The sequence below is a fragment of the Bos grunniens genome, chromosome 3 (genome assembly GCF_055505025.1).
Source record: "Bos grunniens cultivar Pamir isolate PY7600 chromosome 3, Bosgru_T2T1.0, whole genome shotgun sequence".
Taxonomy (NCBI): domain Eukaryota; kingdom Metazoa; phylum Chordata; class Mammalia; order Artiodactyla; family Bovidae; genus Bos; species Bos grunniens.
Window position 1 is genome coordinate 98,331,730 of NC_141167.1, and position 25,254 is coordinate 98,356,983.

A 25,254-nucleotide genomic window follows, 5' to 3' on the forward strand; every position below is an offset into this window, starting at 1 on the left:
ATTGGTAGGTTCTATGCTGGAAATACAAGCACGTTGCTATGGGAGGTCTGAAACCACAACTTCTCTCAGGTTGGTAGTAAGGAGGATGTGAGAATGTTAGGCTTTACAAAAGAGGTGTTAGAGCTGGGTCTTTGAGATGAGCAGAACTTTAGTAGTTTGGAAATGAAAAGGAATAAGGTACACACACAAAAAGTTCTGGAGAGAAGGTACCAATGAGCCAAGGTAAAGGGGTAACTTGACTGATTAGAGAAAGCTAGAGAATTAGGTGTGGATGAGACAGAGGTGGTGGGGAGTGGCAGATGGGTCTGAAAGGATATGAGGTCACACTGTGGAAGGCAGACTGGGGTATGCAATCTTTTATTCTATAGGAAATGGGGCATGATTGGCTCTTTATGAACATCTTTGGTATTAATAACTTAGTAATATTGGGATGAAAGAGGGACATGTGGAAGGAGGCTGCTGCAGGAGACCAACTTAAAGAGCTTGAACGAGAACTTGAATCTTAGGCTGAAAAGAAAGGAAGTGATAAATGATGCCTATTTTGGAGGTTAAAAAAACCAAGTTTGAATAGTTGAGAGGTAGTAGGAGAAAACTGAGGAGTCATATGCAATTCCTGACTTGTAGCTGAGGTAAAGGAGTGGCAGGTGATGTCTAAAAGTTAGAAATGCCTTAGGAAGCACAGGATAGGTTTTAACTTTGAAGGCAGTAAGATGTTTTAAGTGCACTAAAGTTTTACGGAATACTCGAAACACAGATATCCAACAAGCAGCAAAATAACTGGATCTAGATCTCAGTGTGAGCACAGACAGGTACATTTGGAGCCATCGGTAACACAAGTGAGAGCTGAAGCCCCAAATACTGAAGACAAACTAGAGGAGCTTGTTCTTGAAGAATTCTTGCAGTGTTTGTAATGCTGTGTAAAGGGATTCCTTAAACCAGGGGCATATCTGCATTGACTGATAAGAGAACACAGTATGTTATGAAATCAAGAAGGTAAGATAAATTAAGATATAAGATATAAAAATAATGAGTAAGTCTAACAGTTCATTTTAAAGCTCTCACTTACAGAAGTAAAGCTGTAGCATAACAGTAACTCCTAAGTAAAAGCAGCATCTAGGGAAATGAAGTAAAATGGAAAGGAATAGAAAATGTAGGGGGGCGGGGGAAGAGAATGAGCAAAAGGACATAAGAAAAAGAGGGAGATTTTAAAAAATCATTTTGCTAAATCTTAAGTAAATCAGATGTAGAAAAATGCTGAGTTAACATTAAAATCAAATGTAAAAGGAGCAAATAAAAAGTGTTACAAACCAAGAATGAGAAAAGGCCAACAAGAACCCAAGAGTAAAAATTACTAAAAAGGAATAAAGGGAAAAATGACAGATAAGGAAATGAAAAAGATAGAAATAATAAAATGAAATTGTATATATATACAAACAAAAACCTTTTCCAAAAAATAAAAATAACCCTACAGGACAAAGTGAGATAGTGCTTAGAACAAACACGTCTACATCATAAGTTAGGAACAAACAGTATATGTAGTGGTTGGAGGCCTATCAGAGCTGGTACTTCAACTTGCTATGTGACCTTGGGCAACCTGGGAAAATGGTTATGAGGGGACTGTAATAAGACATGTAAAATGCCTAATAATGTGCTCAGTTAATGAAGGTTATGGAAGAAAAAAAGAATTAGTCCAGTTTTGATGAGGATATGGAACTCAAATTTCCAACAACTTTTCTAATCTAAAACATGGATTCAATCACAGCATTTGAAATAAACTTTATTAAACAGAGTGATTAAATTGCTCAAGACAGTTGACTGTTGGGTCAACCCTACCTGTAATGATTAAAAGGATGTGGGACTCAATTTGCTCCTTCTACCTCAAACTATGTCACACATGCTACAAACTCTTCTTTGGGGACTTTTTAAAAGTACAAGCTATTTGGTTCAATTAGTTAATGTGCAATTATAGTAGTAACATCTGTACGACCTCTGTCTTTGCCTTTTGCTGAGCTAAAAAGACAACCATGTATGGCTCAGTCACTTCTGCTAAATACACTAACCAAAAGCCTTAATTGTGTGGCCACCACCATTCAGGCTTACCTAGTGGCTCAGATGGCAAAGAATCTTCCTGCAATGCGGGAGACCCAGGTTCAATCCCTGGGTCTGGATGATCCTGAGAAGGGCCCGGCAACCCACTCCAGTATTCTTGCCAGAGAATTCCATGAACAGAGGAGCCTGGTGGGCTACAGTCTATGGGTCATAAAGAGTCAGACGTAATTGACATCCCCTTCTCCAGGGGATGTTCCTGACCCAACAATCGAACTCCCTCACTGCAGGCAGATTCTTTACCATATGAGCCACCAGTGAAACCCAAACCAAGGAATACGATCCCCCCAAATCTCATTCTTTTAACTCATGACTTTGCACAAGTCACTGACTCTGTAAGGGAAGTCACACTCTCCTTCTCTTACCATCCTCCTTGCCACAGTAAATTAGGTGTCCTTTCTTAATGTGCCCTCGACAACCCTGAACAGCATTTATCACGTTCTATTTTAGATGTCTGTCTGGTTGCTGGTTGATTCCACCTAATTAGATCTTCGCACTTCCTCCAATAAAGAACACAAGTAGGAGCCATGACAGTCCTGCTCTCTCATTTTCTGCCATCATAATCATTAACTACTTTATCTCTTTGTTTCTCATCCCCTACCCCATATCATTTTTTAATTAACCCTCTGAATTTAGGTAGGAATGTATCTAGAAGAATATGTGCATGTAAATTAACTATAGTAGATAACAAAGCTTCACACTGAAGGGAACATTCTAGAAGTATTTATTTCATTGCTGACCACTTGGTTGCAGCATGCAACTCTCAACAACGAGCTGCCACTCACTCTCCACTCCTACAGAAGTACCAAATGCTATGGTACTACTATTCAGGTTTTCAGCCTTTCAAAGGCTTTTATTACCAACATCATTACTTAGGGACAAGACTTTTAGGGACTTCAAGCACTTATTCTCTATAAAAAGTAACTTCTTATTTCATGCACAAAACTCCAATTGGCAGAGAGAGGTCCAAAGTGGGAAGAAAAAATTTTTATTCTAGTTCTATAAATTATCAGGAATAAAATAAGCATTTCTCCTTGCCTTGTTTTAAAGAAAAAAAAATTTTTTTTCTCTATCAGGAATCAGAACAGTAGGTTTGATGATCCTGAGTTATAAAATTGCTTACTGGTTAAAGTTCTTTCCAAAGATCTTAAGAAGTAAGAAGTTGGTTCATTTTCCTGTACAATTTAAAGAAATATTTGCAGTATGTGTAGGAATTAGAGGTTATATTGTAGACTCTTGTGACAATATTTAAAAGGCCTATTCTCCCTATTTAAAAAATTCTACCTCAGAAAGTAAAAGGAAATTCTCATCATCCCTGAGCAAAAAAGGGAAAATTCAGGTACTTTTATTTGTTAACAGAATGTACTGTAAATGAGTTGCCTATCTCTAGAACATTCCTAGAGAATTACATAACTGAAGCAGATATGAGGTGCTCTCAGATTTTCTTAGATAAGTATGTTTAGTAGTTTGAGTAGTTGTTCTGAAAATTTTCAATTTAATTAACTATGCAACTGATTATCTTCCATTTTGAAGTTTGAGAATATACTGAGAGGATACTTATGGGAGATGAAACTATAGGGCTCAGAGCAATTTAAAAAACCTTAGCAAGCTGTGGCAGGAGGAAGAGTGGGGAAAATCGTAGTGAAGAAGTGAGGAAAGAGGACAAAGCTGTAGTGATGAGCTGGCCTGTCTTCCCTCTAAGTCAGGGGCCTCTGGCTATATGCTATACTCACTCTTATATTAATATAAACCAGATGCAGAAAAATAAAATCAAGAATGTCCCAAACTAATTTTAAGTCTTTTAAGAGTAAATGACAGAAAACATTTTTGCTTCTTAATCAAGGAGTGCTATAATATAATTTCAAGGCATCTTAATATAATTCATTTAACCCTAAAGCAATTGTGCAATAAGCAAATTATCATAAATGAAAAACAAGGTTAACTTTCTACAGGGGCCAATAGACAGGGTATCTTGCAGCACAGCAATTAACCTTCACATACTGGAGTCTTGTTTAAAAGGCCATCAAACAACTCAGATTCCTGAAAATCACAAATGTCACCAACGAAAGGAATGTTGATTAAACAGAGTCAAAAAACTTCCTGAAGGACTGCCTTCTCTGAAGGGTTTCAGACTTGCTAGCATAAGTTGGTTAAGCCAAATCTCACTGACGGCTCCATTAGAGAATGAGAATGCCCCAGTCAGTGCTGTTTGAAAAATGTAAAACACTGGGAGGGGAAAAAAACAAATAAAATAATCTACTGTTCCCTAATGTATATGGCTTAGCACCCAGAGAAAGCCTCTGCCCCGGAAAGACACTTTCTACATAGGGCTAAGCTTCACTAAATGAGGTGTAATCTTTCATTTTCAGGACATGTTTTTTCTTGCAAGGTCTTTAGAGGCAGAAGTTCCACTTGGATTCTAATACACATCTCTGTGCGCTCAGCTTCCTGAAAACATACACCTGCCGGGTTCTAGGTTCTCCCTTGCCAGTGACTGGATTCACTACTTCACAGCCACCAGAAGCGCACATACACTATTAACATGATGAAAAATACAGCTACTGCTGCAAGTTTGGCGTAAGTGGAACGCATGTTCAAGTACTTCGCATCCTGGCGGTATTTCTTGGACAGACTGGACAAATTGTTAGCCTTCGAATCCAATGCTGTCAAAAGGGAAAAAAAGGATAACATTAATTAGTCCCTTAAAGTATTTTATCAACTGTATTAAGAACAAAAATAACCCAAATGAGTAGCACTACTTCAAATCATGAAGTTTAAATTATCTTTTTTTTTTTGAAGTGTAAGGTTGTATACACTGATTAACTCATGATCCCAAAGCACTGTAAAATCTAAAATGCATTTTCAAATAATCAGTTAAACTTATGTTCAAATTCTTGAGGCTGTAGAGTGAGTCCAGGGTCTGGCCTCAGACCCTAGTTCAAATCTCAGCTGTACCAATCATATGATACTGGGCAATTCAGCCTAAGATCCAACTTCTTTGTCTATAAAAATAGGGAATATATAATAATAGTAACCATACCATAGGATATCTGTAAAGTGAGCACAATGCCTACATGATGGTAAACACTTGATAAATGTTAGCTGATAGCAACTATCTTCATAATCTCTTAATGGTTTAAATCATATTCTCTCATATTTTGACAAATGATAATCCAGGTAAGATGAAAAATTCAGGTAAGCAGAAGATTCAATGAACCAGACACTGAGTATTAACCTGTATCTCAACAGTGACTACTACCAAATTTCTAAAACTTTTCACGTGGTAAAGACTATTATTATGAAGATAACACTATCAGAAATTGTATTTTAGCAGACATAGGAAAGCTGTATTACAACGAAAATACAATCACATGTGCTAGAAAACCACCAATATCTACTAAATTAAGCTTTTTAGAATCTTCTGCAAAGTTTTTTTTCCTATACGAACATTTGTAATGTCATTATCTTCTTTTAATTGTTAACTAAGCACTTAGAGAAATAACCAGATACACATAAGCTAAACCTGGCTTAAAATATATGACATATTTTTAATAATAAAAACAAACTCTGAGTTTGGCATAAATTCTAATCAAACTTTTCACTTCTTTAAATTTTTGAGAAACTATTTTGCAATCTGAATCTATTTGGTCTTCCTTGGAGAATGCTTTTGGGCTATTTGGAGTTGCTTAATAGGGGCTGGTTTTGATTGAGAAATGTGGCATTACTTAATAACACAGGCATGTCAGCCATTTCGAAATTAGTAACTTGTCCTGTAAGAAAAGCACCTTGTCATGCAAAAAAACAGTTAAGGGATGAGAAATAGCCATGACAACACTGCAAGGAATTTTTCCAGTCAGTTTGACAGACTGGACAGAGGTTTTTAACTACTACAGTGTTTCTTACTATATTCCTAGCGCCTAGAACGGGATCTGGCATATAGTCAGTGCTCAATAAATAAGTATTTGCTAAATGAATCTAAATCTGCTGAGAAAAACTGGGAAGAGAAATAAATATTAGGTCATATAAAGTAAGCAACAGTTATGAGAATTTCTTTACATATGAACATTGGAAACAGATGGTATCATAAAAACAAAGCTATTGCTTGGAGAAGTCTTATTTAGCGAATATTTATGTTGTGGGCACCATGAGGAGTGCTAGAGGGTACAGTTATGATCAAAACGTACATGATCCCTGTATTTGTGCAATCTACACTGCAGTAGAGTGACACACCTTTGAATAAAAAAATAAAACCTATGCCTTAAAAGAAACAGGTATATTTAGGTAGTAAAAAAGGCACAATTTGATCTTACACAGGAACTATTCTTGGGTCTTAAATGCAAAGCTGACTAGCTCTAAAACAAAAAGAGAAAAAAGTATAAAAGATAGATTCTTATTATGGAGAAGCCTAAAGAGGAAGAAGTCTAGTGAACTCCGGGAGTTGGTGATGGACAGGGAGGCCTGGCGTGCTGCGATTCATGGGGTCGCAAAGAGTCAGACACGACTGAGCGATTGAACTGAACTGAATCTTCCCACTGTCTTCATTTATGCCCTGTTCAGATATGCTTTTTCTTCCTCTTAAAATATCACTCTTCACTCCTTCCTAATCTATCAAAATTCAAGAAATCTTTCCTGTTCACTTATCTATTTCCTTCTACATTCTTTTAGCTCTTATTGTCTATATATCTATGTCCTCAGTCGCTCAGTTGTGTCTCATTCTTTGTGATCCCATGGACTATAGCCTGTCAGGCTCCTGTCCATGGGACTTCCCAGGCAAGAATACTGGAGTGGGTTGCCATTTCCACCTCCATCGGATCTTCCTAACCCAGGGAATGAACTCACGTCTCCTGCATTGGGCAGGCAGATTCTTTACCACTGTGCCACCTGGGCAGCCAGTATAAATCTACATAATGATTTACAACTATCATTCTCTGAAGATGAACAAGGACTCCATGGACCAACAAATTCTGCCAAGTACTAGCAGTATAAAAAGCTAGTAAGCTACTTTTTGTAAGCTATTTTTTAGCTTTGAGTAAGCTACTTTTCTGAGTCTTTGCTTCTTTATCTGTAAAACTGGTTTGATACCATCGACTTCACATGGGATTACTCTAAAGAATAAATAAAATATATGTAAAGTCCCCTTACCATATTGCCTAGCACAATGTAAATGTTCAATTGATGTCTGTTACTCTGTGACAATGTTTCTTATCTTCCCAATCACATGGAGTTTCTTAAGGGTAAAAATGTACTTCATTTTTAATCAGCATATCAACACTACAGCAATTAGCAAAGCACTAGAAGGAAATCCCATACACTTTTGATTAATTGAACAGTTTATAAATTTTGGCTTTAAAAAAGTTTCCTATACTGGTTTACTTTGTCCTGAGTAGAACCTGTGAGTCTGCTACGATGAAAATTTATATATAGACTCACTTATCCAAAAACTGATGTTTAAAGAGTATGAAGCTATACACTGGGACAATTGCTGACTATAAACATGAAGGTTAAAATCATAATAAAGGAAAACCCATTTATTCACTGGAGAAGGGAATGGCTGGAGAAGGGAATGGCAACCCACTCCAGCATTCTTGCCTGGAGAATCCCAAGGACAGAGGAGCCTGGCGGGCTACAGTCCATGGGGTCACAAAGAGTAGGACATGACTGAAGTGATTTCACATGCATGCATTTAATCATGAATATGTAACAAGCCTGAATGTTAAAAATATACATTAAGGCAACTACCTGTGATGATTACTGTGAAAGAAATAAAATAAGTATATAAAATAGATATAAAACAGCGTATATGCTCACATTAAACACTTAGGTAACATCTAAACATTAGTTATATATTTTAGGTAAATTAGTACACACACATACACATACCCCATGTGCTAAAAAACATTACATGCTTTTTTACATTACGTAAAATATGTAAGTGTTTAAGAATTTGAAGGAGTAAGGAGATTAATGTGTCAGGGGCTGTAAGGATCAGGGAAGGCTTCTTTGAAGAGGCAGTTCTTATCTAGAGTTTAAGGAAGGTCCAGGATGATGAAGACACTGAACAGGCTGAGGCAGAATGTTTGTGAACCAGGGAGAATGAAACACTTCTGCGATCTCCTTATCTTCCACAATAGAGAACACAGTGCCTTGCACACTGGCTGCTAAATGGCTTCAGTTGGTTCAACTCTGTGCGACCCTATGGAATGTAGCCCACCAGGCTCCTCTGTCCATGGGATTCTCAAGGAAAGAAAACTGGAGTGGGTTGCCATTTCCTCCTCCAGGGGATCTTTCTGACCCAGGGAACCTGTGTCTCCTGTGGCTTCTGTACCGCAGGCACATTTTTTAATGCTGAGCCACTGGGGAAGCCTGCCTTGAACATTATAAGTATTCAATTAATAGTAACTGGATGAATGAAAAGTAAGTTGAGACCAGACTAGATCTTGTAGTCACAGGTCTTAGAAGTTTTTCTGCAGAGGAACGCCTTGATGAAATGGTATTTTATAACAGTTGATCTGGCAGCAGTAAAGTCTCCTGAAGCAGCTACTTATGAAACCATTGCCATAAACCACTGACAATGTCCTCTCACTCCTCTTTTCATTTTCCTTAACTTATGTGTTTCTATAAATACTAATCAAATTTGGTAAATACCTGGGAAACAGTAATTGTTTCTTACATGGAATGAGACTTTACACTGTTCCAACTCAATAGAAACTAACCACACTAGGAAGAAACATATCATATTGGAAGCTTGTCAAATAATCCACTTTGGAGAAATGAATTCTTAATAGTACTAGGTAGAATCTGACAGCATAAACAGTAACCCCAAATAAGCTATCCTTGCCTGTGGAATAAGAGCCACTTGCTCATAAGACTCGTACTGCTTTTAGATACCTGAGAGCGCTTCTCCCCGCTGTAACACTTCTTCAATATTCGCCACCATGATTCTCTGCACATCTTGCAGTTCAGTGTTGATGGAGCCTAGGTTTCTCCGAGCACGACTGTCAATGTAAAGCTTCTTGGTTTTCTGAATGTAGGTATCTATAATGATGAAGAAAAGTGACTGTTAACAATTTTTTTCATGTCCATCAAAGAAGTAGGTAAGAGTATATTCTGAGTTTAGTCCTGGTTTTGCAACTGTCCATGATTAACCAGACTCTTGAATGAGTATCAAGTGTGACAGGGAATTTCCCGAAATATTACTACAAAACTGCACGCTCATTCATGTTTGCCAATGTCTGCATATCATAAAACTATGAAAAGAATAATTAATAAAGATTATATTTTCAACTTTTAGCTAAAATCTTAAAGATAATGTATTGGCTACCCTTTATTTGCCCCTTTAAACTGCCTCCCACCCTTCTGCACCCTGCCTTCTGCTTTGGGAAGCTAACCTGCATGAATTACATCAGTGGGTTTCATGCTGTCTAGCTTCCAATTAGGTTCAGCCAAAGCGGACACCCCAAGAGCAGGGAATGAGAGTGGACAGTGACAGTGGTTCATTCCTCTCTCTCCTCCCTGAGAAGTCATCTTGGGCTGGTAGTATTTCTCCACCAAAAGTTACTGCTCCTTTGAAATTGCCCTCTTCTATAAATTTTCTCCTTCCCAGTTCCAGAAACTGCTCTTATCCATTCAAGCCTAGGGTTGATAACAATTACCATGCTACTGGTCTCAGGTTACTGTACCTTACAGTTCATCTATAACCCTTTCATATCTCTGTGTACAATCTTTTAAGCTAATTTGAGGGTACCAACTATTTCCTGTGTGACTTTGGTACAGCAGTCTTATTTTTTTCTTGGTTTTACTGAACTTCTATCGCCTACAAAAATAAAAACTGCAAAACCAGACATGATAAAATTAGCACTTGGAGAGTTTAGTTTTGAAACACTGTAATGCTTTGCTATAATACATTTTCTTTAATTCTACAAAGCAAGAGGACTCATTTATCTAGCAAACTTGAAACACTTCAGAAATCCAGAGGTAGTATTCAAAACCAGTTTATTTTTTAACTAAAAATGTCAATGATGTAATCTAATCATACTTGTTCTCCTTTCTTTTACTTACAGGACATTTCCTTTGATATGTCGCCATCCTATATTTTACCAGCTCTGAGCAATGAGTCTTTCTATAATTCTTGTACAAATATGGACACCCATGCTCAATGCTTCTGCCTATAGGAACTGTTGTGCCCCAATACCACGTATCTTTTAGTACTTAAATTAGAGGATCTTGTTCTATTAAAAGAAACAAAACACCACTCTTTCTGATTTCCAAATTCTGATCTCCATAAAATGGGTCTCACTGTGAGTGTATGTGTGTGTGGGGGTGAAGACACTGAATTGGGAAAAAGAAGAACTCAGCAATTACATGTCAATCTGGATCTTCAGGCAGTTTTTTACCCTAATGAAGAATCAAAACAAATTACAAAAAAGAGCAAAGGGCAACAAGCTCTATGGGGAAAATATCGAAAGGCCAGAGAAAATTATTAATACTTATGTGAAGGAAGCCTCATTCACTCAAAAGGAAAAAAGACATGGAATAGGAGAAGAGGCAGAATCCAAAACATTAGATAAGCTTTAAAAAAAAAAAGTCAAATTATATCACTAGCTTCTCTACACTGTCTACTCCCCTGACAGAGAAGTAAGGCACAAAAACTTACCAAACTCAATAAAGGAGTAGGGTCTAGACACAGTTGGCACCTTCTTCCCATGCTGTTCATCAAATTCTGAGTGTAAATCTTCTAGGTAGGCAAAAGCCAGCTTCTTAGGGAAGGCAGCTTCACACAGAACCAAATAACATACTCCTTGTTCAATAATGTAACTGAAGAGACAAAAATGAAAAAAGCAAGGAAAAATTGTTGTAGATTAATAACACTCCCAACAGTCTGAAACAGACTCTCAGTGCCATACAAACTTTGTTTTTGGTTATTCTACCCGGCTTGCAGGATCTTAGTTCCCCGACTAGGGATCAAACCCAGGTCCTTGGCAAGGGAAGGGCAGAGTCCTAACCACTGGACCACCAGGAAATTCCTTATACAAACTTGAAAATATTCAAGCCGAAATCAGAAAGTCAATTACAAACCATAAATCACTAGAATTAGAAAACAAACATCTTCCCATTATTAGAAGCATATTCCAAAAGGAGTATTTAGACATACTTATTCATCACATAATTCTTCAACTAAAATATCTTAATACTTAAGACTTTTTCTTGAAAACTTAGGGGTGTGACTCCATCTGCCCTTTGATCATGTATAGTAAACAAGTAATAATATACACACATTTAAACTTCTTCCATCTGTAAGAACTGTGGAACTAGAAATTTTTGTGAACACTAAAAAGTTAGAAGTTAATGTCACAATGATTACTGGGTACAGAAAATACCAATCTCAGGACTAATAATAGTTCCTAATTTCTAGGGTAGAAGAACTCTGTATTAATTGCAAATTATTCAATAACAGAACTGACTCCTCTTGTGAGAGTGAGCTCCCTGGCAGCCTTCAGTTCAGTTCAGTCGCTCAGTCATGTCTGACTCTTTGCAACCCCATGGACTGCAGCATGCCAGGCTCCCCTGTCCATCACCAACTGCCGAAGCTTGCCCAAACTCATGTCCATCATATCATCCCTGGCAGTCTGGAGGAGGCTATATTACTGCATGTCTGAGATATTTTTGGAAAGAGGCTGGCTACTCAGTGGTTTTCAAATGAGTTTGTAGCCACAGCACTCTTTATTTGAGCCAAAATTATATCCAGAAGACCAATATGTATAGCAAATAAAGTCAGAAGTTTTTTAGTTTAAGTAGGAGTTTAAGGGTCCAAAGCATTACACACATCCCCCATCCCTTTCCCTTCTATGTGGCTTCTAAGGCACCCCAGAACTCCACAGAATGGAGTCCCCTTTCCTGAAAACTTGCTTCCTTTTTTCTGCTCTATAGCACTTCTTGTCCTAGGTATTATAGTACAGTATGCATATGTGTCTCTCTCTGCTATAATAAGAGGACAAGCTAAGAATATTAAAGGCAAGACTTAATACACGGTCTGGCAAAGAATACATCTTTAGCAAACAGCTCTTAGATGCAAATAAGGGAAGAGATAAGATTATAAAGAAGGAGGCAGAAGAAAATCTCTTTTCAATTCCATGAGATCTTTCCTAGGTCATTTGTTCCGAACCCATAGTAAAGATAAAAAATACTATATTATAATTGAGCATCTCTAACATTATTTATGGAGAAGGCAATGGCACCCCACTCCAGTACTCTTGCCTGGCAAATCCCATGGACGGAGGAGCCTGGTAGGCTGCAGTCCATGGGGTGGCTGAGGGTTGGACACCCACTGAGCGACTTCACTTTCACTTTTCACTTTCATGCATTGGAGAAGGAAATGGCAACCCACTCCAATATTCTTGCCTGGAGAATCCCAGGGACAGGGGAGCCTGGTAGGCTGCCGTCTATGGGGTCGCACAGAGTTGGACACGACTGAAGTGACTTAGCAGCAGCAGCAACATTATTTAGAAAGGAAATAATGTGAAAGGAAAGTTATGACCAACCTAGACATCATATTAAAAAGCAGAGACATTACTTTGCCAACAAAGGTCCATCTAGTCAAGACTATGGTTTTTCCAGTAGTTATGTATGGATGTGAGAGATGGACTATAAAGAAAGCTGAGCGCCAAAGAATTAATGCTTTTGAACTGTGGTGTTGGAGAAGACTCTTAAGAGTCTCTTGGACTGCAAGGAGATCCAACCAGTCCATCCTAAAGGAGATCAGTCCTGGGTGTTCACTGGAAGGACTGATGTTGAAGCTGAAACTCCAATACTTTGGCCACCTGATACTAAGAGCTGACTCATTTGAAAAGACCTTGATGCTGGGAAATATTGAAGGCAGGAGGAGAAGGGGATGACAGAGGATGAGATGGTTGGATGGCATCACTGACTCAGTGGCCATGAGTTTGGGTAAACTCTGGGAGTTGGTGATGGACAGGGAGGCCATCAGGACTACAGGCGTGCTGTAGTCCATGGGGTTGCAAAGAGTCGGACACGACTGAGCAACTGAACTGAACTGAACGTTATTTAATGTTGAAATAACTTACAAAACCTAATGTTCACTATTTTCTTAACCAATAGGCCAGAGTCTTGTTTTGGTTTTGATTCTGTATACTTGTTTGCTTATTCTTGATGAGTAGAAGGTTGGTTGGTTGAGTTAAACACAATGGGTTCTTCCTAGGTCTATATTATCTCAGTATCTGAGCTCCGAACATACTAAGGATTATTTAGCTTATCCTTTCTTATTTTCCTCTGATCTTCTTGTCCTCTTTTTTCTTTTTTAATCCTGCCTGTTTTAGCACCTTCAAACTTGACATATAATTAAACACTTAATACCAATTATTTGTAGGTAATTTGAGACCCAATAAAATCCCTTTGATCCCTCTCTCAGCTGTATGCATTGTCTACAACCACTGATTTGTTGTCGTTGTTGTTGTTGTTTAGATGCTGTCATGTCTGACTCTTTGCGACCCCATGGACTGTATCCTGCCAGGCCCCTCTGTCCATGGCATTTCCCAGGCAAGCATATTGGAGTGGGTTGCCATGCCCTTCTCCAACCACTGATTAGATGCTCTTAAATTATCTTTTATAATTTTCTATTCTCTAAATAATAAATAATACCTATTGACTATTCTCTATGTGCCAGACAAAATGTTAAGTGATATACAGGGATTTTCTCATAAACCTATGATTCCCTATTTTATAGAGGTAACCGAGGCCTAGTAAAATATATGTGGGTTGCTCAAAGTTACAGTGTCAGTAAATGTTTAAGCAAGTGTACTAATCTATGTGTGTCTGGCTCTAAGAAGCTCCCAAAGCAAAAGTTATCTATTACTGCATGATACATACAGCATTACTGGACACAAGATAACAGGGTGAATTACTGTACACAAACTGAATACAGCAACCAAGATTTCAGTTTTGCAAAATTAGAGCCAGGAAAGTTGCCTCCACAGAGTGACTCTATTTTCAAAATTACCTTTGCATTTGAAAAAAGTTACCATTCTTCTCAGGTGTAATTACTGTATTTCATACTTAAATCATCACAAAGAAATCAAGATTATACTCACTGAAAAGTCATGGCACCAGCTTCCAAGGTGCATCTGGTAGGGGACTGTTCATTCAACTTTCGAAAGAGCTGCTTAGCCTGACTCTGGTACTGTTGAAGGTCCCGGCCAGACTGAAAGAAGACACCTTCATTTAAGAATGTTCCACAAAAAAAACAGTAGCAATTGGTAAGAAGTATCATGTTTTGAAGACGCTATGTAAATAAGGTCTTTCATTTATAGGTTAATAACATTAATAAGATTTAACAAAATAAAAGTGGCCTACTTTCAGAGAAAAAAGGGAGCCCAAACCCTGAGTTTTTCAACAAAGTCACATTAGTTATTTTCTAAAAAGCAAAAATACAATCCTCAACTGCATTTAAGGTACTTGCTGAATCCATTTCCACTGTGAGGTCAGTGCCCTCCTCCTAACCCACTTCACTTGCATGGTTACTGCCACAGAATCACACATGTTCTGTACTCAGTGGAAAGTCCTGGGAAAGACAGAATGAATGAATCTCATTTTTATGCTGAAATATCATGCAAAATCTTCCATAAAGTGTTACAGTATTTGATGTATAAGCAAAACTACGTGTGTGCACCCATCACTGTAAATTACTATGAACACTGTAACTGCAACTAGGTAAAAACAAGGAAGAGTCAGGATGAAGACTGGAAAGTCAAAATATCCTTTACTAAATAAATCTATTTGGTTTCCAAGTTTGGAATGCAAACGTCTGGATAGCAAGGGATATGTTCATTAAAAAAATGAAAATAGTAACATTTGGATGACAGAATTACAGGCAATATTTTCCCAAACAATTTCTAAATGATTTCACAATTTTTTTTTTTTTTTAAAGAGAGGAAAAAGTCTACTGGGGGAAAGAGCAGAGTCATTTCAAAAGGAGAAAATCATATCTCAATAACCTATTAGACAAAAATGGAAAAGAAGTGCATGAAGAGTAAGAAGCAAATATACTTTATTGATCCACATACTGGGGGAAATAAACAATTGCTGCTATGTGATGGGAAGGAATTATTTTATTTTACATTATTTATTCTAAATTGAAAGATATAACACAGTCTCTCCTTGGTAGATGCTTAATAACTAAACGTTTAAATAGAAAAGTATACTGGGTTCTCCCAGGGATTGGACCTAAGGTCTAACTATGAGAGAGTACAAAGTAGAACTTAGTGGATCACAGCGATCCACTGAACTGAGAATAAAACCAAGGAAGCAAAAATAAAATCATGTAACTGGCAGATAAACAAACATATAAGTATAGGATTTTAACCTATATTTAAAATAGTGAACTAGAAATGCGCACTAAGATATCACCTCACTCCTGTTAAAATGACTATTATCAAAAGGACAAGATATAACAAGCATTGGTGAGGGTGTGGAGAAAAGGGAACCCTTGTGCACTGTTGGAAGGAATGCAAATTGGTGCAGCCAAAATGGAAAAAATATGGGGGGTTCCCTCAAAAAAATTAAAAACAGAACTACTGCATGATTCAGCAATTCAACTTCTAGGTATTTATCTAAAGAAAATTAAACACTAAATTAAAAAGATATATGCATCCTAAGCTATGCTCACTGCAGCATTATTTACAATAGCCAAGATATGAAAATAACCTATAATAAGTGTTCAATAGATGAATGGATAAAAAAGATGCAGTATATATACACAACGGAATAGTATTCAGCCATTAAAAAAGAGTGGAATCTTGCTCAAAAAACAAGCTCACAGATAGAGAATGGACTGGTGACTGCCAGAGGGGAGGTGGGTGGGGGAGTAGGCCAAATGAGTAAAGGGAATCAAAAAGCACAAACTTCCAATTATAAAACAGGTCATGGGGATACAGTGTTCAGCATGGTGACTGTAGTTAATAATACAGTATTATGTATTTGAAAGTTGCTAAGACAGTAAAACTTATATGTCTGCATCACAAGAAAAAAAAAGAATAAACATTTTCATAACTATTTTTTCATGATGGAGAGTAACTCTCTCATAGACTTACTGTGGTGATTTCACAGTGTCTACAAATACTGAATCATATTGTACATTTGAAACTAATATAATGGTATATGTCAATCATAACTCAAAATAAAATAAAAAATGGTGAGCTGGAAATTTCAATATAAATAAGGAAGTAAATAAGTATGAAGTGAACCAGGCAGAGACCATTAGAAGTATCAATTTGTAGTTTAACACTGTTTTTATGGCAATGACTTATAAGGCTGTTTGCCTGAGAAATACTCCTACATTACCATATATACTGTTATATATTAATAACACTTTGTAATAATTAACAGTATAATATATAGTGACATTATTGTATTAAACAGTAATGCCAATATATATATTGCTTTTCTCACGACTGGCCAGCCAGTTAGGGAGAGTGAATACCATCACATGCTTTGAACTAATGCCAATATCTTATGTTCCTAAATTTGAGTGGTAGAGTCAATCTGTTTGCTTAAGCAATGTTGTTATGTGGCATTCCGAAGATATCTGACCCCACAACAATAGACACCAGAAAGAAAGAAAGAAAGAAAGTGAAGTCGCTCAGTCATGTCCGACTCTTTGTGACACAATGGACTGTAGCCTACCAGGCTCCTCTGTCCAAGGGATTCTCCAGGCAAGAATACTGGAGTGGGTTGCCATTTCCTTCTCTAGGGGATCTTCCCGACCCAGGGATCGAACCCAGGTCTCCCACATTGCAGGCAGATGCTTTAACCTCTGAGCCACCAGGGAAGATAATAGATACAAGGGATGCAAGTAAAGTTGCTGCTGCTGCTGCTGCTAAGTCGCTTCAGTCGTGTCGGACTCTGTGCGACCCCATAGACAGCACCCCACCAGGCTCCCCCGTCCCTGGGATTCTCCAGGCAAGAACACTGGAGTGGGTTGCCATTTCCTTCTCCAATGCGTGAAAGTGAAAAGTGAAAGTGAAGACGCTCAGTCGTCTCCGACTCTTCTCGACCCCATGGACTGCAGCCTATCAGGCTCCTCCGTCCATGGGATTTTCCAGGCATGAGTACTGGAGTGGGGTGCCATCGCCTTCTCCGAAATAAAGTTGCAGAGGCTACTAAAAATGTATTAGTTGCTCAGTCATGTCCAACTCTTTGTGACCCCATGGACTGTAGCACACCAGGCTCCTCTGTCCATGGGATTCTCCAGGCAAGAATACTGGAGTGGGTTGCCATGCCCTTCTCCAAGGGATCTTACTGACCCAGGGATAAAACCTTGGCTACTAAAGTGCCAAGAAATAATATCAACATAGATCAATGATTTTCAACTCTGGCTTCACACTAGAATCTCCTAGGGATCTTAAAAACACTATTCCTGCTCAGTCTGCACCCCAAAACCAATTAAATCAGTGTTTTGGAGGCAGGACTCAGACATTAGTATCAGTAAAATAAATACAAACATAAAAGTTAAATGTAAGTTTTCTGACAGCTAAAGGCAGGGGAGACCTTTAAAGGAAATAGTTAAATAAATAAATGGCAAATGAAATTCCACCATTGTAACAACGTGGATGGACGGAGAGGGTATTATGCTCAGTGAAATAAGTCAGAGAGAGAAAGACAAATACTGTCTTATCCCTTATATGCGGAATCTAAAAAATAAAACGAATATAACAAATCAGAAACAGACTCACAGATAGAGAATAGACTAGTGGCTACCATTAGGCAGAAGGAAAGGAAGAAGGGCAAGACAGTGGTAGGGGCGATTAAGATGTACAAACTATTATGTATAAAATAAACAAGCTACATGGATATATTGTGCAGCACAGGGAATAATGGTATTTTATAACAAATTGAAGTATAATCTATAAAGATACTGAAGCACTATATTCTAAGTGTGAAACTAACATAATATAAACCAACTACACTTGAATTTAAAAAAATGGCAAAAAACTGTTGGTCAAATGAAGATTGGTACAAATCCTTTGACTTTATAAGAGGCATCGTAAACATTACTGCAATCTGAGAGAAACACAGAGACAATGGCCAAAAGCATGCTACGATTTCAGGAATTTACAACGAACAAACCAACGATGCCAATGTACAGTACTGGGGACATACCTACATAGGAATTATGACACGCCAACCAACATTTTACACTGCTGGTTCAGTTAGCATCACCATTCCTGGGAACACGATGCTGGTACAGTCTTTCTGGTAGTCATTCTGACAATATGTATTGGAAATTATAAAATTTTGCACAGTGTTTTATTAACAATTCTACATCTTTGAAAGTATACATACACATCATATATGTGTTAAGCAAACAACTACAAAAACATAAAAACAAAAAACATGTTCAATAATAGGGTAGGGGATGGGTGACATAACATATAGTATATATTTATATAATGGAACCATTATATACAGAACCATCAAAATGATGTGTAATATTTAATGATATGAGCAGACATTCATTATACACTGTGAAAAAATTAGGTTATTACCTAATTATTATTAGTTATTACCCATTATTTAATTTTAAACATATACACAAAGATTAAAGTTAGATACCAAGTGGGTATAATTTAAGTAGGGATTACTTAATTTTACCACTACTTTAGTTAAAAAAAACAAAAATCACCATTAACTTCTTGGTCCTTTTGTATTTACTGAATTTTCTACAACAGTCACAAATTAACTTTATGTTGAGAAAATTATTCATTCATCAATGTCTACTTGTTGCCTATCTGCACTTGGGGCCAGGAAGGGAGGGGCCAGGATTTGTGCCCAGGCAGTCTACCCCTGAAGCTCCTACTCCTGTGCGTGCTATACAACCTCTACAATTAAAATTGCTTCTGTGATGGTCAAGCCACATTCCAAGTGATATCTTACTATTTAATATTAAATCTAATTCATGGGAAATGCTCAAGACTACATGGCAACTCTGAACTATTGATAGATCTCACATAACAACATAATCATGGCTTTAGAGATAAACCCTTGGTTTGCTTTTAAGATTACAGTCACAAAGGGCCCACAGTCAGCCAGCCTATCTAAAAATAGTTAATTAGATGTCCTAATTCTGTTTTCTACTTCGTCTAAAACAGACTTGATGAAACTTGTACACAGTATAAAGGAAAGACAGCTGTTAGCAATCCAATAATAAAGTGGATGTGAAAGTATTCACAAATTCTGAAACTTGAGATCATCAGTATATTTAGGATGCGGTTCTGTACATAAAATATAGGAGGTACAGGGTAGTAAACTGCCACACAACCACAATCCGTTTTATTGCTGTTACCTATGACTGCTGGTGGGCTTCCCTGATGGCTCAGATGGTAAAGAATCTGCCTGCAATGCAAGGTTCAATTCCTGGGTCAGGAAGATCCCCTGGAGAAGGTAATGGCAACCAACTCCAACTATTCTTGCCTGGAGAATCCCATGGAGAGAAGAACCTGATGGGCTACAGACCATGGGGTCGCAAACAGTCACACACAACTGAGTGACTTTCACTTTATGACTGTTGTAGTTGTATCAAATGCCATCTTTCGTCTTTACAATAATGTTTAGCTAAGCCCTTATCATTTTTAAATCCCTGTTAAGCTCTACTGATCAAAGGGCAGCAGCACCAAGAACCAACCATCTTTCTCTAACAGCCATAACAGTAAGATGATTAATCAACCCTCAATGACTGAGGGAGTGTGGCAGTTTAACAGTACAACAGACCATCTGCTTCTTGGAGTTCCCTGCTCTGTACTCAGTTACGTCTACACCTTCTTTAAGTCCACAGAGCTGAGACACAATGAGAGAAGACAACAGGGTATATTTTGAGGTAGAACAGAAAGGTAAAGAAATTGCAAACAACTGAAAAGGAGAAATACATCAGAAAGGGAGAAATAGAGTATCACTTAGTGTAGTTTGGAAAAGTTCATCTCTCTACCTTAGGCTTGTATTTCTAGCTAAAGCATAGAGAAAATAGTGCATAAGGTACTCTTATCTTTAAAAAAAAAAATGCTCTATTGTATTACTTGAATAACTGTTCATCTACAGTAACAAGACAGTTTGTATAGGGACTAGCATGGAGTAACTACCTAAAATATAGAATCTATTATTAATGTAAATAACTGAAAGAATATATGTATTTGGCCTGGACAATTAAGATACTTAACTATAAAACTATTTGATCAAGATATCCATTTCTTAAAAAGTAATTTCCAGACTCCCAAGAAGTAAATACATTATTAAAATATCTTAGAACAAAGCAGTAAAGTGTAACAGTTAGGTACTAAGGCTCCAGTGTAGAATCAGACAGATTTGGATTAAAAGGAACAAACCAGTGGTTACCAGTGGGGAGAGGGAAGGAAGGAAAGGCACACTAGGGGTAGAGGATTAAGAGGTACAAACTACTTATGTATAAAGTAAATAAGCAGCTACAAGAGTATACTGTACAGCTCAGAGAATATAGCCAATATTTTATAATAACTACTAATGGAGTCTAACCTTTAAAAACTGTGAATCACTATGCTTCACACCTGAAACTTATACACTGTGAATCAACTATGCCTCAATTAAAATTTTCTTTTAAAAACCAAAACAGTGGTTCTCAACCAAGGGTGACTTTGCCTATCCTCCCCAAAGATGACATGCAAAATGTAAGAAATATTTTTGGTTGTCAAACTGGAGGGAGGGTGGTGGTAGTGCTATTGGTATGTAAGGTGCAGAGGCCAAGGATACGGCTAGACATCCAGCAACTCACAGGACAGTTTTCCCGCAACAAACAATTATCCATTCCAAAATGTCAAAAGTGCCAAAGTTAAAAACCCTGATGACAGAAGTATCAAACCACTATGTTATGCATCTGGAACTAACACAGCGGTTGTAGGTTAATAAGGAAGAAAGGAAGGGGAGAAAAGGAGGGAGGGACAAGGGAGGGGAAGGGGAAGGAAGGAATCCCAGTGAAAAATTCCGTTGTACTACTTATGCTGTGTGACTTAAAGAGACTTTTCTTCTCTTAGCCTCAGAGCTTCCCTATCTGTAATTGTAGAAAATAACAGTACCCATCCTAGCAGTTGATATAAGGGCTTCCCTGGTGGCTCAGCAATAAAGAATCCGCCTGTCAATGCAGGGGACATGGATTCGATCCCTGGGTCAGGAAGACTCTCTGGAGGAGGAAATGGCAATCCACTGCAGTACTCTTGCTTGGGAAATCCCATGGACAGAGGAACCTGGCAGGCTACAGTCCATGAGGTCACAAACAATCAGACACGACTTAGCAACGAAACAACAATAGCTGGTATGAAGACTAAATGAAACCATGCATTTAACAGACTTAGCGGAATGGTTGGTATATAGCAGGCACTCTATGGGCTTCCCAGGTGGTGTTAGTGGTAAGGAACCCACCCACCAATGCAGGAGACCTAAGAGACACAGGTTCAATCCCTAGGTCAAAAAGATTTCCCTGGAATAGGGCATAGCACTCCAGTATTCTTGCCTAGAGAATCCCATGGACAGAGGAGAGTGGAGGGCTACAGTCCATAGGGTCACAAAGAGTTGGACATGACTGAAGCTACTTAGCACGCATGCATAGGCACTCTCTCTAAATGTAAGGTGCTCCATTTTAATAGTAAAAAATAAGTCAAAGATATATATTTTTGCAGATGTTAAAAGTTTAGAAAGGACGTTATCATTCAAAGCCAAAACTGCTAAAGGAAATCACTACAGAATTACCATCATAAAAATATTTTTGTGTAAAATATCTTTCCTTTTCAATTAAAGCAACCCATCTTGGTAGACTGATACCTAATTTGGAATTATGAAACACACAGTATAACCAACTAATTTTTTCAATTAAGTGTCAAGGCAAAGAATAAGGGCCTACTGATATTCAGACCTTCAGATCTACTTTATATTCTTTGCCCACACTGGAATTCAAAGCAATAGTTGGAAAACTGACCAGATTTCTGTTCCCTTGTAAAAACTATTTCTTAGTCAAATTTCATATCCTTCAAGGAACATTTCCTCACACCATCTCCTTTGTTTCAAATCATGTTCTGCATTCATTTTAATAATTTCACTCCTTCTGCATAGTCCAAGAAAATGTTTAATGCTGGAGAAGAGAAAAATACTTCACAATTCAAAGTTCAGGGCATGCTATATTTTTCAGATTTTATATTAGCTTAGACTTTTTTTTGTGTAGTGAATAGAAAATATTTCACTCAGCATAACCTACTAAGCAACACAACAACTTCACAATCTGTATCGCTGTTCTCATAAAAGTTAAAGTAAACGTATTTGCAAATCAAACCTAAAAGGGCATATAACCAAATAGAAGCTTTCTCAATTAGGAGACACTAATATTGGCTTGGATGTCATTCCTTTTGGGAAGACTTTCCTGATGTCCAAAAATCAATTTAGATACCTTTTTCATATTCAATCACAGAAACTTCTTTCTCCTCTACAGCAATTATCTACATTACAGTTATCTGTTAGTGATCTGGCTTCTCCACTAAACTGTAAGCTCCATGAAAGTAGGGACTATGTTCCCTAAGCCCCTGCATGAACACCATGCTTGGCACACCTGAAGTGCTTAATGAGAGTTGGTTTTTTTCATGAATATATGAATGAAAGGTTAAAAAATACGCCAAAATATTTTTTTCTAGAACTCAACTTTTTTTAGGCCTTGAAAGTTTTTTTTTAATTACTTGTATAAGAAAGTAAAATAAAGTTGATCACTTTAAACAAATTTAAATAAATTATATAAATTTCATTCTCAGCCTCCTTTCTTCCAGAATTCCCCAACCTTATTTCCAGGAACTGGTCTCACACCAGAAACTTGCCTTGTGATTTTAAGGCACAAAGCCTTTTCCTGTGAAGCTATCTAGGGGTTTTTTCTGGGACTTTTTGTTTGTTTGTTTTAATCAATGCAACATATTTTTGACCACCTATTATACTAAAACTGCTATTGTAAAAGCTATGGGAAATACAAAAATAACCAAGATTTGTCATCTGCCTACTAGGAAATTTAATTTATTGAAAGACAAAGGCAAAAGTACAAGGCATTATAGAAATATAACACAGGGGTCACAATTCCAACAATAAGAATTTAGTAAGGCTTACTGAAGGAGGTGGGAATTGGACATAACTTTGAAAGAAAGTACTGTACTGAACTTCAAACAGGTGCATATATGTGGCAATATTACCACATCTGCTTTCAATAGATGTCAGCAAGCTAGGTCAAGGATCAGGTGCTACAGAAAGGAGTTAAAGAACTAGGAGCTGATTTTCCCCAGGACGTGTCAGCCTTATTAACAGCAAAAAATCAGAAACCCTTAATTTTAGCAGAGTCCATAAGAATTACAGAACACTGGATGATCACAATTAGCCAAACCTACGCCTTCTCCGGAGTGTTTTTCTAATAAGAAATAGGTAAGATAAAAATCTATCCCCGCCTTCAGCAAAGGTTAGTTTTCTCCAGGTAGTTTTCTCCACTGTTAAAAGAGAAAACGCACTTCAGAGGACTCAGAAATGCCTGGGAAGACTCAGGGGTCTCCCGCGTCCTAACAAGGAATCCGGGGCGGACAGCATAGCGCTCTGGCAGGAACTTGGGGTCCTGAGGATCTAGCAGCTCACCTGTTCGTCCTCCTGCATCGAGGCGGCCAACGGGAGCCCGTCCGCCACTCGGGCGATCATCGTGAGCAACACCATCTTTACAGGCTACGGAGACCCAACACTGGCCCAGACGGCCGTAGATGTGTCTTGACTTGCTCCGCCGGGACAACAGTTAAACCTCTACCTCAGTTGCCGGAGACACAGCTGCTCGCGTCTCCGCTTCCCGCTGAGGTGGCCGGAAACAAGCTCTAGAGCTCTCCACTACCGGTCCCCAGAATTGGCTTCCCATCGGGAACCACAACTACAGGCACACTAGTTCCGTGATCTCTCCTTACACCTTCAGAAACTGCTAAGGCCCCGGCCACTTTTCTGAATTTCCAGCTTTGAATAAGCCTTGACCCGTGAGAGGGCGTGGCACACAAACTGAAATAGAATTTTCTAGTTTCTGATAGTTTAAGTTGGGGGAGAGGGCTGGGAAGGAGGGCAGGAGTTAATGGGTACTTAGATGAAGGGTATATGAAAAAACTGACAATCAGATGATATATTTTCATATTTATTTTTTTGTTTTTATATATATTTTATATCCAGTACAAATTATTTTCTGTATTTTTATATTTTTAGGCAGAGTTCTTTGTGTGTGTGTGTGTGTGTGTATTGTATGGGTTTTTTTTTTTTTTTGCTTGTGTATGCTGTATGCCCAGGTCCTTAAACAGATTCTGGTAAAAAATATTAATTGCATATGTGAGTAAGTGATATTACAGGATCTCAGAAATTACCTAGATCAGTCACCCTGCTGAAAGCTGTGATCAGGACAGTCTTGCAAAACTTCCAGTAACTCTTCATTTACTCGGTATTGGAGAAACCTCTAGACAACTCGACCTGAAGAAGTGTTACCATCTCTTTTTTCTTTGGTGCCCCCATCTCTAATATGAGAATATTATCTGCCTCTCAGGATATTTGTGATTATATAGTGAGAAAGTGTAGGTCCCCACTTTGTAGTTAAAGAAAAAACTTCAGAGAGTAATTTTTCCACAGTGACACAGCTAGTAGTAATGGGACTAGGATTTGAGCTGTTGAACTCCAAAACCTATCCTCCTAATCCTGATACGATTCCATCTTAGCATTTAACCATAGGTTAAAGAGCTCACGTTTTGTTACCTTTTCTACAACTCTACAGCTACTAGGAGAAAACTGTTATTTCTTGAGAGGATTTTGGGAGGATTGACTCCACACAAAAGATGGACAGGCATACAGACAAGACAAACTGATGGTGCTATTTAACACAGTGAGAAAGTGAAATGGAAGGCAATCCTTGTGTATATGGGAGCCTAGGTTGACAAAATCATAATATTTTACATTTAAAATAGCTCAAAGATGTAACCTGACCTAACTTCCCTTCCTCCCACTCAACAAGGATGCTGCTTCTACCATGGTGTCAAATGGTCATTGTCATTCAGCCTCCAGTAATAGGAAATTGATAAAACCAAT

The 25,254-nt window shown here is 37.9% G+C and overlaps 1 protein-coding gene across 1 annotated transcript; it reads right to left on the reverse strand.

The window, feature by feature from the left end:
* Positions 1-1,761: 1,761 nt before the first annotated feature.
* SEC22B (SEC22 homolog B, vesicle trafficking protein) lies at positions 1,762-23,999 on the reverse strand. Its single transcript, XM_086392161.1, has 5 exons — positions 23,788-23,999; positions 14,211-14,320; positions 10,760-10,920; positions 8,995-9,141; positions 1,762-4,769 (listed from the first exon to the last, which is right to left on the reverse strand). Exons 1-5 carry the CDS (start codon positions 23,860-23,862, stop codon positions 4,615-4,617), a joined length of 648 nt encoding a protein of 215 aa, XP_086248287.1. The 5' UTR covers positions 23,863-23,999; the 3' UTR covers positions 1,762-4,614.
* Positions 24,000-25,254: the final 1,255 nt, after the last annotated feature.